General features: G+C 43.7%; 2 protein-coding genes across 5 annotated transcripts; one reads left to right on the top strand and one right to left on the bottom strand.

Annotated features, from left to right (window-relative positions):
- Positions 1-1536: 1536 nt before the first annotated feature.
- On the bottom strand, positions 1537-4850 carry MRPS21 (mitochondrial ribosomal protein S21). The gene is made up of 3 exons (XM_072115097.1): positions 4695-4850; positions 4361-4452; positions 1537-2236 (listed from the first exon to the last, which is right to left on the bottom strand). Exons 2-3 carry the CDS (start codon positions 4441-4443, stop codon positions 2056-2058), a joined length of 264 nt encoding a protein of 87 aa, XP_071971198.1. The 5' UTR covers positions 4444-4452; positions 4695-4850; the 3' UTR covers positions 1537-2055.
- DCST1 (DC-STAMP domain containing 1) lies at positions 4813-13547 on the top strand. Of its 4 annotated transcripts, none has more exons than XM_072115093.1 (17): positions 4813-4998; positions 5141-5204; positions 6425-6550; positions 6663-6737; positions 7156-7284; positions 7371-7510; positions 7719-7899; positions 8067-8210; positions 9294-9415; positions 9563-9720; positions 10229-10328; positions 10491-10586; positions 10656-10782; positions 10869-10985; positions 11586-11728; positions 11972-12085; positions 13187-13547. In XM_072115093.1, exons 2-17 carry the CDS (start codon positions 5174-5176, stop codon positions 13427-13429), a joined length of 2046 nt encoding a protein of 681 aa, XP_071971194.1. In that variant the 5' UTR covers positions 4813-4998; positions 5141-5173; the 3' UTR covers positions 13430-13547. The 4 variants fall into 4 exon arrangements, with proteins under 4 accessions (XP_071971194.1, XP_071971193.1, XP_071971195.1 ...); XM_072115092.1 differs by having other exon boundaries at positions 5121-5204; XM_072115094.1 differs by lacking the exon at positions 5141-5204 and having other exon boundaries at positions 4815-4998.
- The last annotated feature ends 328 nt before the right edge of the window (positions 13548-13875 follow it).

The following is a 13875-nucleotide window of genomic DNA, read 5'->3' as shown; positions in this document are numbered from 1 at the left end:
TGTGGGGGGGGGGGGGGAATAATTCTACGGGGAGCAGCAATCCGTCGCCATGACAGCCTCGGGTCTTCCGAAAATCCCCTCAGACTGTAGTATGGCAGTATATGATAAGATCAATCAGACAACCTAGGGTCAAAGTACCCTAGGGAGTCTGAAAAATTGTAAAAATAAAAACAAAACAGTTAAGAAAAATTATAATTAAAAAAACTAAAATTAAAATCACCTCCCTTTCCCTAGAACTGATATAAATCTAAACAGTAAAAATCATAAACACATTAGGTATTGCCAAGTCCGAAAATGCCCTATCAAAATATAATAACAGTTTTTCACTGTGTTTAACCCTGTAATGGAAAATAGCGCCCAAACTCAAAAATGGCACTTTGCCATTTTGAAAAATATTTAAAAAAACAACAAAAAAAGCAATAAAAAGTGATCCAAAGGTCGTCCTAAAAATGATAGCAAAGAAAACGTCATCAAAAGTCGCAAAAAATGACACCAGCCACAACTCTGTAAACCGAAGTATGAAAAAGTTATTGGCACCAGAAGAAAAAAAAATTGTACAGGTTTTAATTTTTGTAAATGTATAAAAACATAAAACCTATACAAATTTGTTATCCCCATAATCGTACCGACCCAAAGAATAAAGTAGACATGTCTTTTGGGGCTCACAGTAAAAGCTGTAAAATCCAAGCCCACAAGAAAGCGGCGCAAATGCATTTTTTCACCATTTTCACTGCATTTGGAATTTTTTTTTCCCGCTTCCCAGTAAACGGCATGGCATATTCAATACCGCCACTATGAAGTGTAATTTGTTACGCAGAAAATAAGCATCACACATCTCTTTATGTCTATCAATAAAAAAAGTTAAAGATTTATGAAGGTGGGGAGTGAAAAATAGAAATGAAAAAACAAAAAAAAGGCCAGGTCCTTAAGGGGTTAAAGAACTGGAGACTACCCCCTATGACACTGCTGGCGAACCTATAGCACGGGTGGCAAAGGTGGCACTCGGAGCCCTCTCTGTGGGCACACAGGCCATTATCCAGCCTTTCAGGACTCAAGACTGTAGTCGAAGGGAGCCCAGGACGAGCCACGTTCAGTGCTATTTTAAAGTGACTTGAAGTGGAAGAGGAGCAAGGAGGTGTGAACAGAACCGGATTATCATTGGAGCCCGTTCTCTGGGCCTTTGATTCATGCTGTTAAGTGGACCTTAAAGGGAAGATACAACGATAATCCAAATATCTCCTTTCTACTGTATTGGTGTACTCAGGACGCCAATACGTTTGAAACCTGTAACAGAGCAGGGAGCAATAAGCCATTTTAAATTGGCATTTTGTGAAAAATATTTGGCTTTTGGTTGTAGTTTGGGCACTCAATCTCTAAAAGGTTCGCCATCACTGCCCTATGACAAGTAATTGCACTGCACATCTGAGACTGACCACAAAGCTTTCTGGAGTGTTGTTGAAATCCACTGCGCCTTTGATTATTATATGGCTCAGAATTAAATCTTTCAGGAGTAATCAGAGAATCAGACACGCCGAGAGCAGTAGTGTCAGAGACGGACTCCAATTTATTAATATGAAGTTTGAGATTAGAACATGATTGTCTTTCTTCTCTAGAGTGAGATATAAACACTTGTGGAGTGAGGATTCTTTATACCTCACCGAGAACAACCAAAAGTCTCGGAAGTAGTAACGGAAGTATAAAATATTAAAAGTCTAGCAGTTCTAATGGATATATCTTATGTAATTCTAGTAGTGTATGCAGTCAATGTACAATGTAGTTCAGAATTTTGAAATAATTCCCCAACAGGAGTAAGCAGGGTTTTCCATAACATAATGGGTGAAGTCTCACTGCAAATAAAAAAAAAAACAAAAAAACACGTGGGAAAAAAAAAAAAAAAAAAAGTTTATTAATTATACATCTCTTCCGCACAGTCATAGAGGGGTCCTAGAATCCTGTGAGATAACAAATATGATCGGGAAACATGACAGCAGCAGGAGCGCCAATAAGAGACTGTCCCCAGGTTACAGTCCTGCACCTCAATAATGGGTATGACACCTAACACCCTGGCCAGGGGTCCATGCGCGACTTCCGGCTTAGGAATGCAATTTTGCGCGCCATCTCCGAGTTATAGATACGCTGGCAGTTCTCATATTTTATCCTCCTCCTCTTGTCACAAGGCTTCTCATAGTAACGTCTCCGCTTTACCTCCTCAACTATTCCTTCTGTGGTGAGGATCCTGCAGGAGGGGAAAAGGCCACATGGAAGATTAATCCGACAATTAATACACTGCTCAAAAAAATAAAGGGAACACTCAACATATACTAGAGCCGAATGAATGAAATATTCTCATTGAATATTTTATTCTGTACAAAAAAATAAAAATCAATGGAAATCAAATTTATTAACCAATGGAGACCTGGATTTGGAGTCCCCTACAAAATAAGACGAAAAACACACTACAGGCCAATTCAACTTTGATGTAATGTCCTGATGAGGCTCAGTATAATGTGTGACCTCCATGTGCCTGTATGACCTCCCTACAACACCTAGGTATGCTCCTGATTAGGCTCAGTAATGTGTGTGGCCTCCACGTGCCTGTATGACCTCCCTACAACACCTCGGCATGCTCCTGATGAGGCTCAGTAGTGTGTGTGGCCTCCACGTGCCTGTATGACCTCCCTATAACACCTTGGCATGCTCCTGATGAGGCTCAGTAGTGTGTGTGGCCTCCACGTGCTTGTATGACCTTCCTACAAAACCTTGGCATGCTGCTGATGAGGTTGTGGATAGTCTCCTGAGGGATCTCTTCCCAGACCTGGACTAAAGCATCTGACAACTACTGGACAGTCTGTGGTGCATCGTGACAGTGGATGGAGCGAGACACGATGTCCCAGATGTGCTAAATCAGATTCAGGTCCGGGGAATGAGCGGCCAGTCCATAGCTTCAATGCCTTCATCCTGCAGGGACTGCTGACACACGAAGTCTAGCATTGTCCTGCATTAGGAAGAACCCAGGGCCAACTGCAGCAGCACATGTTCTCACAAGGGGTCTGAAGATCTCATCTCAGTACCTATTGGCAGTCAGGCGACCTCTGGGGAGCACATGGAGGGCTGTGCGGCCCCCACACCATTACTGACCCACTGCCAAACTAGTCATGCTGAAGGATGTTGCAGGCAGTAGATTGCTCTTCACGGTGCCTCACAAATGTGCTCAGTGTGAACCTGCTTTCGTCTGTGACACACTTTGATGTCAGACACAGGAAACCTTCTGGCCTCAGCTCGCATTGATGTGGCATCCTGGATGTGCTGCACTAACTGAGCCACTTGTCTGGGTTGCCGAGGTGTTGTAGGGAGGTAATACAGGCACGTGGAGGCCACACACATTACTGAGCCTCATCAGGTGCATGCAGAGGTGTTGTAGGAAGGTGATACAGGCACGTGGAGGCCACACACATTACTAAGCCTCATCAGGAGCATACCGAGGTGTTGTAGGAAGGTCATACAGGCAGGTGGAGGCCACACACATTACCGAGCCTCATCAGGTGCATGCAGAGGTGTTGTAGGAAGGTCATACAGGCACGTGGAGGCCACACACATTACTGAGCCTCATCAGGTGCATGCCAAGGTGTTGTAGGAAGGTCATACAGGGACGTGGAGGCCACACACATTACTGAGCCTCATCAGGTGCATGCAGAGGTGTTGTAGGAAGGTCATACAGGCAGGTGCAGGCCACACACATTACTGAGCCTCATCAGCAGCATGCAGAGGTGTTGTAGGAAGGTCATACAGGCACGTGGAGGCCACACACATTACTGAGCCTGATCAGGAGCATGCAGAGGTGTTGTAGGAAGGTCATACAGGCACGTGGAGGCCACACACATTACTGAGCCTGATCAGGAGCATGCAGAGGTGTTGTAGGAAGGTCATACAGGCACGTGGAGGCCACACACATTACTGAGCCTGATCAGGAGCATGCAGAGGTGTTGTAGGAAGGTCATACAGGCACGTGGAGGCCACACACATTACTGAGCCTCATCAGCAGCATGCCGAGGTGTTGTAGGCAGGTCATACAGGCAAATGGAGGCCACACACACTATACTGAGCCTCATCAGGAGCATGCCGAGGTGTTGTAGGCAGGTCATACAGGGACGTGGAGGCCACACACACTACTGAGCCTCGGCTTGACTTATTTTATGGACATAAGTCGGATCAGCCTGTAGAGCTTTTTTTCACTTTAATTTCGAGGGCAACTCCAGATCCAAGCCTCCATTGGTTAATACATTTGATTTCCATTGTGCATAGCCTCGTCCCGCTCACCATCTTATTCTGGATGACCCTTTAACCCCCTCCTATTCCTCACCTGTTCAGCGTCTTATAAGCCGCATCCACATTTCCATTCTGTACCATCACTGTACGGGCGATAAACTTCAGGTGATTTGCCATCTTACACCCCTGCAATACAGAATATATGATATTATCCATATAATACAGGAAACTAGCAGTGCACTACAACTCCCAGCATACACTGCCAACTGAGGGGATCAATAAATATTGCATTGTGGAGCTTGTGGTCCTTAAAAAACTATGGCGCTACACTAGTGCACTCGTTCTATTCTGGGACATGTAGTCCGTTGCATGCTGGGACTTGTAGTTCTACTCTTGTATACCGCGTATATAGATAAAAAACCGCTTACTGATGCGTCTCCCCAAGGTTATAGTGAACATCCAGGCATCCCGCACACGCCGCCAGGCCCGCAGTGACAGCACAGCATGCCGGAAGTTGACGCCAGAGCGCCAAGCATCTCGGGAGTTGTAGTTTCCTTACGTTAGGTCTGCATACACGAGGCCCCGCCCCCTAAACAGACTTTACCGCCCTGATTCATTTAAATATCCACGCCTACTTTTTTTAATCTTGAAACTGTCTAATAGCGGCTGCTCCATTTAACCCCGCCCCCACTGGCTCATTTGTATAGCCCCGCCTGTTTGTATGTATCACAGGTAATTATTATTCTGTACTGGAAAGTTACTGCAGCGCTGGGATTGGTTGCTATGGGCAACATGCATCTATAGAAATATACAAATTATACATAATTTATGTTTTCGTTCCCCCCGCCTGAAAGGTGTATCCTGTTTTCTGTAGGTCCTAGGACAGTCATGATGCTAATAGGAAAGAATGGCAGGAAAGAAGAAAAGATCAAACACAAGTAAGATACAGTCACCCTGTGAGACCCCTCTAAAAATACAGACCCAAAACCTCTAAAATAAGTGCAGTACAGATTCCTGACCAGAATCAGGCTATGTAACCACAGAACCTAAACCGGACCCCTGAAATGAATACAGACCCCCAACCAGTGCCCCTATATACAGGAGGTCCCCTACTTAAGAACACTCGACTTACATACGACCCATAGTTACAAACGGACCTCTGGATGTTGGTAATTTATTGTGCTTTAGTCCTAGGCTACAATAATCAGCTGTAACAGTTATCACAGGCGTCTGTAATGAAGCTTTATTGTTAATATTGATTCTTATGACAACCCAACATTTTTAAAATCCAATTGTCACAGAGACCAAAAAAGTTCTGGCTGGGATTACAATGATAAAATATACAGTTCCGACTTACATACAAACTCAACTTAAGAACAAACCTGCAGACCCTATCTGGTATGTAACCCGGGGACTGCCTGTAAATACAGATCCCCAACCGGTGCCCCTATATAATAATAATTCCTTTATTTATATAGCGCCTGCAGATTACACAGCGCTGCACAGAACTTGCTAAATCAGTCCCTGTCCCCAATGGGGCTCACAATCTAATCAACCTACAAGTATGTTTTGGAGTGTGGGAGGAAATCAAAGGACCCGGAGGAAACCCACGCAAATAGGAGAATACAGATCCCCAACCGATGCCCCTATACAAATATAGATCCACTCCTGCAGGTTATCATCCTCTTTGCTTCCAGGATTAGTCACAGATATGATCCTATATTGTCCCAGAAATGATTTACCTGCAGACCTGTGCATCCCATATACTGGCCCCATATATAGGCCCCATATACTGTATATCCCTTTATTCTTGTTCAGAGGCCCTTTGCTATCCACATTTTTATTAATCAGCATTGGGGATTGAGAAGAATAGCACGCATTAGGACAGGTTCATATTAAGAGAAGACTAAGGATTGTTTCTTCTAGGTGCCCAGAAGTTATCTACTTTTTCCATGTGTATCCTACGGTGTACATCTGGGGACATCCCCCTACTGGCTCATATGTATATGTGCGCATAGATAGAGGGGTCATGTGTACATTGTGTCATAGATGGAGGGGATATACATAGTTGTAGTTATAAATGGAGGGCTCATATGTAGATAAGGATAATGTGGTAAATGACCTCTGCCCCTGACCTTGGGCTCCTTCTCTCTTCCAGCTCTAAAGTGGATCTGTGTGTCCATTTTCCCTAATGTGTGTTTCCGCTTCCTGTTCAGCTCGGATAATGAGTTCAGGTTCTCAAAGTTCTTCCTAGGAGTCGCGTTCGGATCCGTCCTGGGACTTGGTAATGATAGAGATGTCTGATGATGAGCTAGGAGGAGAATACGTGGCTGGTGATCACGTTACCTATCTGTGTGTCTTATAATTTACTATTCCTATATTATATTTGCCTGCAGGTGTTTACTTCTTGTTTGTACATCCAATGACACTGCATGAGGAGCAGAAGATAAGCATCATGTATGGGCTATCTGGTAAATTCTCCGTGTAACCAGTCATTGTATGTTGCATCACCTCATCCGAATCTGCAAAACCTTCTAGTTCACCTCCATGTTACATATATTACATGTGCCATGTAATATGAGATGAGAAAACCCTCATACGGTATGTCATACTAGGATATATGGCAAAGCAGGACATATACAGTAGGTGGAACCGCACCTGGTACCATAGAAGAACCAAAGGCTCTACTGGCACATAATAAGGCACCGGTATTATGAATAGTACATGGTCAGTGAAGGGCCATGATATATGAGGACCCAAAAAATTAAGGTTTCGCCTATTGGATACAGGATGCCCTGAAGGCCAACCTTTGTCCAAGATTTAGCATTTTAGTTTTGTCTATCCATACATGTTCTTCTGACGATTTGGAGCTTCTTTCTCATTTCTCAGGGACCTTTGCTTTGGGCTGGGCGACCTCTCCCTACTTTCGTTGCTCCATGCTTGTTCTTGTTCCTAACATTCTGGGAAAGGAGGGTCGGACATACGTCACCATTGCTGTGATGGCTTCACTCTATGCAGGTACATAGCTAATCTCTGTTCACTTTCACTCATCTGAGTTTATTATTCTCTGATCAGTGACGTGGCCATTTGGTGCATTTCTCCAGGGCCGATTGGAAACCTACAGCACAACATTAAGGAAGTTGCGAGATCCGTGAGCTGTACTGTGGACCTACAGATTAACCACACGAAACGCATCTGGAAGGAGATGACAAGGCCCATGAGGAAGATTGTCCAAGATTTGGCGGTGAGTGAATAGATGTTCTGGGATGGAAGTAACCTCAGAATGCATCTGGAAGGCACCAAAGCACCCCTCAAATACAGCTTTATGTCTAGCATCTAATAAGAACGTACAGTCTTACAAGACACATATGAATGGCCCCACCACATCCACTTAATGGTGCCAACGATGGCTCCCACCATTAAGTTATTAAGTTGTATCGTTTACATTCTAGGACTCTTCAAAGAAGCTTAAAAACCGAACCCGTAAAATCGTATCACTGTTTAAAGACCTGGAGGATGAGGTGGACAGCACAGAGGGCTACAGCAAACAGAAGGAGAAAGAGGTGAAAGCTCAACAAAAGGTCAAGTCTACTCAGAAGAAGGTGGAACTGAAGACCATGCTGCGTTGTGAATGTGAGTATAGGAAGCCTGCTGGCCATCTGTTTGGAACAGATGTGGTAAGTGGTAAATGGTTCAGCCATGATTGTACTGAATCAAAGAATATACTGAGAGGGGGAGCATTTGCATTATTTGTGGAGGAAGCCAGAGCCCACCATCCACTCTATTCTCTCTCCTGATAGATGTTGTTGAACTTGGCATCCAAAAATGTAAGGACTGGTTCGCTCAAAAGCATGAGGAGTGTATGCGAATTATCTGGCTGCCCCTCCTCAACACTCTGCTCTGCCTTCCCATGAAATTCTCCTTCGTCTGTAACGTCATTTACCGTGAGTAGCTACAGGATTTGCAGATTTTCCGTATTTCCGTTTGCTCTGGAGACTAAAGCTTGGCTTTCTGGAGAACATTTTTTCCGCACCTTATGGGAATAAAATTTTTGCCAGTAGGTTCTGTTGATCCATCCTGACTGCCATATTAGGGGTTGGGAAGAAATGTTTCCCTACTTTGGGCCAAATAGCATCAGCCTTGCAGGTTTTTTTGCCTTCGTCTGGATCAACATTATATAATCTAATAGGTTGGTCTTGATGGACTGATGTCTTTTCTAACAATTTTTACATTTACTAAGGACCTTGCTCCAGATTTCTTTTGGACTTTGCACATTCTTTTATGTGCACGCAGCTTGCACAGGTATTTAAGAAGTGTCCGTACCACATATGTTTCACACTTGACTCATTTGTGTCGCGGCTGCACTATACCCAACGCAACACAAAATTCTGGGCCTGGTACACAAATCTATGGGACTTCCAGGCGGCTGAAAGTCCATCTATTGGCAGACTTTTGGTGCCCCCTTTTGTGGAACACAAATGTTAAAATACAACCCATTTCACTCTCGTGAGGTAATGTAGAAAGTAGGGGGCCCCTGCATTTCTTGGAGTAGTGTTGGTAAAGGCCTGACCTGAGTGGAACAGGGATGGACAGTGTTTGACTCTGGAGGAACAGACAAAGAAGGTGACAAGAGAACAGGACTGGACTGGTAATACAGATACACAGTATAAAAAAGAGATCCAGGAACAGTCAGAAACCAGAGCAGGCACAAAAAAGATCAGAGAAACAGACAGAGGGATATAGATACAGAGGTAAAAAGCACAAATCAGGATCAATGGCAAACATACAATGAAAACCGTCCATGCACAGGTTAGGGCAGAACAAAAGTACAATGGGGCTTATTTACTAAAGGTCCCGCGGCTGCATTTCTGTCGGGCTTTCTGACTTTTCGGGGATCACGGACAGGGATTTAAAAGGGGATTGTGTAGCACGTGATCAGATTTCGTTATTTCACTATCATATTTGTTATTTTTGATATTGACAGACCAGGTGGGCTTCTTCTTGTATTGATAACATCTCTCTTCTAGTGGTGACCAAGTGGTGTAAGAACAGAGTTCCTCTGGAAGGAAACTTCGGTAACTCCTTTGATCTCGTCAATGAGACAGTGCACTCGTTGGATAAAGGCTTCTCCAGCACCCTAGTCGTGAGGGTCAGTGTCAAATGCCACCCTAAGCCTGACCCTACTGACTGACATCTAATAGCACAGTCCTTTGCAGCATCATTATCTCCTTCCTCTCTTTTTTCCTCCTTTTCCCTGATTTTATATCTTACTCTCCCGTTTCCCTCCCAAGAACAGAAAGAAGAGCGGGACATGTTGGTCGGGATCAACATCACCCGACTCAGTTTTACTGAAGAAGCTATGGAAACCTTAAAAAGGAAGGAAGTGTGGGTGCTGAGGAAGATGCCCTTCATTAACGCCATCATGTCCTGCATGTTCATCTTCCTCTTTACCTCGTGAGCATGCACTTATATATTACCAGATTCTCATGGCTTCATATGACATATTTTGGTTGATTGATGTCTAAGATTTACAGTATCTTTAGAAAGCTGCTGCTAGACACCTCCTAGGACGCTGGGTGTCGGGGCAGAGCCAAGAGTTAGTGCCCTATACACATTACATGGTTTGCTGGTCAATAATCTAATGATTAAGGACCAAAAGTAGGCTGAGGCTCCATTTTCTCTTTCTACTGCTGCATATCACTAGATATATGAAGTACACCTTCTGCTCTCTTACATCACTGCTAGTGGAGAGTTGTCCATTTGTGAATGGATCTGTCTGACTACTTGGTTATTTTCATAACTTCAATAGAAGTGAATTAGAAGATCTCAACTGCACATCACATCACAAGACAAGGTTTCCCAACCACCATTAATATAATATGATGATGATGCTATGGAAATAATAATAGATTTTCTTGGTCTTGATCGGAATGTCCCTTTAACTCTGCTTTTCTTCACTCAGTGCTTTCAACTATACCGTCAATTATAACACCAATATCCTCCATGACAACTTCTATGTTACCACCTACTTCCGGCAGATTGACGCTCACAGGAGAAGACTGGTGAGTCTCATTGAGCTGTGTGATGATCCACTGTGTAGATCCTTGTGGAATGGAGTTATTTTTTGAAACAAAAACTCCCTTATCCAGACTTTATTTTCGATTTATCCAAATGTTATACATCCTCGCTTTGTAATGTTGGGTTCCCTACTTCTTTTTTTGCAGAAAAAGAAGTATTTACTGCCCATGCGGGACCTGGAGAAGATGAAATTTGTGTTTCCATTCAGTCTCAAAGTGCAGAAACCTGAGATGAAGACCATGGTGAGTAAGTTGTGGTAGGTGGTTGTCTGGAGGACTTGGTGGTCACCAGATGCTTCTCCTCTCCTGCAGATGATGGAGATACTACAGTGCTTGCCCTTCTTCATTTTTTTCATCTTGACAATTAGCATAGACCGATTCCTTATCGCCGCCTTCCAGATTATCCACAAACATTTCCAGGTCTCCTATGTTTTCTCCAGTGAGTACTAATACTGTTTGGAAAGGTTGCCCTATTAGAAGATTACAGGCTAGATGCAGTCTTTCATGAATCTCCTCTCTCTATAGTTGACCACAAGCTGCAGATATTAGTGGGAGGTGACAGCTTTCTCTCCGAGATACTGCAAGATACGGTTGGCGCATTCAACAGCTCATCCAACACTAACGAAATTGGTGACAATACCGGTAAGTGAGAGTGCAAGTCTAGATGAGAGTAAATTGTATTTGTGGGACAACCCCTATGGGGGCTACAGTAGATGGCTCCATTACAAGACTTTGGGTTACATCTTAGGAGTTATCCATTTCTAAATAATCTACAACTATTTGTCATTATAGCTATGGAAGCTTTAAAAATTTCATATTCTGAATCTGTCATATTTCAGGATTTTGCAGTGCGTCTGTGGGAATTTTTCCCTGTTCATCCAATTTGTAAGGTTCAAAGCTGATGTTGGTCAAGAGGGCTTGGCTTACATTCATGTTCAAGTATTTTGATGGGGTTGGACTTGACCTGCAGATTGCTTGATAGAGAATGTGATCTGTAGATCAGGTTTCCACTCCTCCAGAGTCTGGTGATGATACCATACAATTTTATTGATGGCATTGCTTAGCATTGTGCTTGGTCAAACACTATGCGCCTCACTACTTAGCGACCTGAGATCAATAATGAAGCAGTACAGATGGTACTTTTCTCCATATAGTGATTTCTCCATAGAGAAATTTCTTCAGAATGTCTATAATATTATAGTATAGTATGGAGCACTGATTTATGGCTCTCATCTTCCACAGTCTGTCTTCCAAACCCAACCATCATGAGCTTCACCCAATACGTGTTTTGCAGTTTGCCTACAGTTGGACTCCTGTCATTGTGCATCGTCCAGGTTTATAGTAATCGTCTCCGCAGAGTGATTGCTTCTTTCTTTTTCCCAAAAGTAAGTTACATCCGTACATGGGATATTCCCGTCTTCAGTTCTTATGCATCATTGCATATCCCCAATGAGAAAACATGCATGCTCTGCCGAACCAAGGATACCTGTGCATGGAGGGGTCAGGGGGATTATTAATCAGCTTAGCAGATCTCTCATACATTCCCGATAAGAACATAAAAATAGCGCACACATTTTACAGACATTTCTGGAACATTACGTTTCATACTTTGTGTCTTTGTCCCGCAGAGAGAGAAGCGCCGGGTGATCTTCCTCTACAATGATTGTCTGACAAAGAAAAGGTTTTATCTTAAGCGGATTCCCTATAAAGTGATGAGAAAATGCAAAGACAGACAATTATGGGTGAGATGTTATACATTTTTACTGTACTGACCCCAACCCATATACCAAAAATCACCAACTCCTGCTGAACTGTGTTTCCAGTAATTTCCTATGCATTGGATAAGAAATCAAATAACAGTAATATATATCTGATTATTAATATTATACATTATAGTAGCTTTCAGTCACAGACCTGACCACCATAGTACCAGAAGATCCTCTGGTGGGTGAAATTCACTACTAGACCCCAGAGGTTGTCATAATTTGGGATCAGTGGATCCTCTGGACTACCGGGTGAGGTGGTACTAGCCGACACCTGGGACCGGGGTCTAAGTGGATCCAGGCAGATGGGAACGGGAACACAGCAACGTAGGAACACAGGAACACGGGAACTCGGGAGCAGGAACACACAGGAATATCGCAGGGGAGCTTTCTCTAAGGCGTAGGCACAAAGATCCGGCAGGGGACACAGGAAGGGGCTGGAATTTAACAGGGAAGGCAGCTGGCCAGGCGCCAATTATCAGCGCGCTGGCCCTTTAAATTTTACAGAGCTGGTGCCCTAGGAGATGGAAAAGCGCCTGCGTCCCGGGATATGGGTAGCAGGAGGTAGCAGGGGCACTCGTGGCCGTGATAAAGGTCCTGCAAAAAGACAAACTCATTTGGGCTTAGTAAGGGTCAATGCAGGGTGGGCCCCCCATAATAATTTTATATGGTGGGGCTAAGAAACCCTAGTCCAACACTGGACTAGATATACTCCCTTTGCTTATCCTTGTATCCAGGGGCATAACTAGGAGAGGCAGGGCCTCATAGCAGACTTCTAAATGGGGCCCTCCTTCACGATTAAAAATATACATATTACACTCATATATAGACATTTATATACCTATATACGTAAGCATAGAGTTCTCTATGCATATATGGTGCACATCCTCCATTCTTTAGTGTTAGATCAGATGACGGGGCCCCCTGACACTGTGGGCCCCATAGCGACTGCTATGGTTGTTACCACTGTAGGGACACCTCTACTTGTATCCTTCTTTCGTCTCTCCACTCCATCTTGAGAGCTAACACGTCCCCTTGAGGATTCATACCTGACTTGTGTGGTTTTATTTCCTTGGCCAGGAGAAGAGCTTTTTGGGGAAACGCCTTAAAAACATCCGCTGGACAAAGAACATTCTGGCTCGGCGCTGTCTTGTATGTGAGGCCAAGAGAACTAAAGACTCCTATGAGTGCAAGACCCCAGGATGCTTCACTGTGTATTGTAGCCATTGCTGGCTGGACATGAGCGAGACCTGCTGGGCCTGCGTCCCATATCAACATCACACTAAAGACACCAGCCTTGAATATATGGATGACTCTCCGTGATGTGGGGAGATTATAGCTCAGTTTTTATCTTGGATATCATGGGGACTTTTTACTTGTCTTGGTTTTGATGTATTTGTGTTTAGAAAGTTATTATCCTATTAAATAAAAAACGTTTGGAGTGGGTCTTGACTTAATGACCCCCATTTATCCACTTCTGCACTTGTGTAATAGGTCTGCCACCTATGCCACCGATATAGAGGGTCTGGTATAGTGGGAGCTGAGTCTGATTTGCTGCTGTTATAGCTTCTGCACCCATGGGTCTTCTTCACACATGACTATATATATTCTTATTCTGATGGAATTGTCTTTCTTGGCAACATTCAAACAAAAAAATCATTAGAAGACCCTCACGTTTGTGCCATATAAGATGAGACATGTCCTAATAACCTTGTATTCCAGTGAGGGTCACAATACTTCAAATGATCAAAAGCCACAAAAAGAACAGA

Source organism: Engystomops pustulosus, chromosome 7, assembly GCF_040894005.1.
Source record: "Engystomops pustulosus chromosome 7, aEngPut4.maternal, whole genome shotgun sequence".
NCBI lineage: Eukaryota > Metazoa > Chordata > Amphibia > Anura > Leptodactylidae > Engystomops > Engystomops pustulosus.
This window is presented reverse-complemented; position numbering and strand designations above follow the sequence as displayed.

Bases quoted from the DNA above. Each gene is read 5' to 3' on its own strand.
- DCST1 (XM_072115093.1), top strand. From the start codon at position 5,174: ATGGCAGGAAAGAAGAAAAGATCAAACACAA. The intron at 8,211-9,293 runs GTGAGTAGCTAC...TCTCTCTTCTAG, and splicing joins CGTCTGTAACGTCATTTACC to TGGTGACCAAGTGGTGTAAG. The intron at 10,329-10,490 runs GTGAGTCTCATT...CTTTTTTTGCAG, and splicing joins ACGCTCACAGGAGAAGACTG to AAAAAGAAGTATTTACTGCC.
- MRPS21 (XM_072115097.1), bottom strand. From the start codon at position 4,443: ATGGCAAATCACCTGAAGTTTATCGCCCGTACAGTGATGGTACAGAAT. The intron at 2,237-4,360 runs GTGAGGAATAGG...CCCCTCCTGCAG, and splicing joins GCTTATAAGACGCTGAACAG to GATCCTCACCACAGAAGGAA.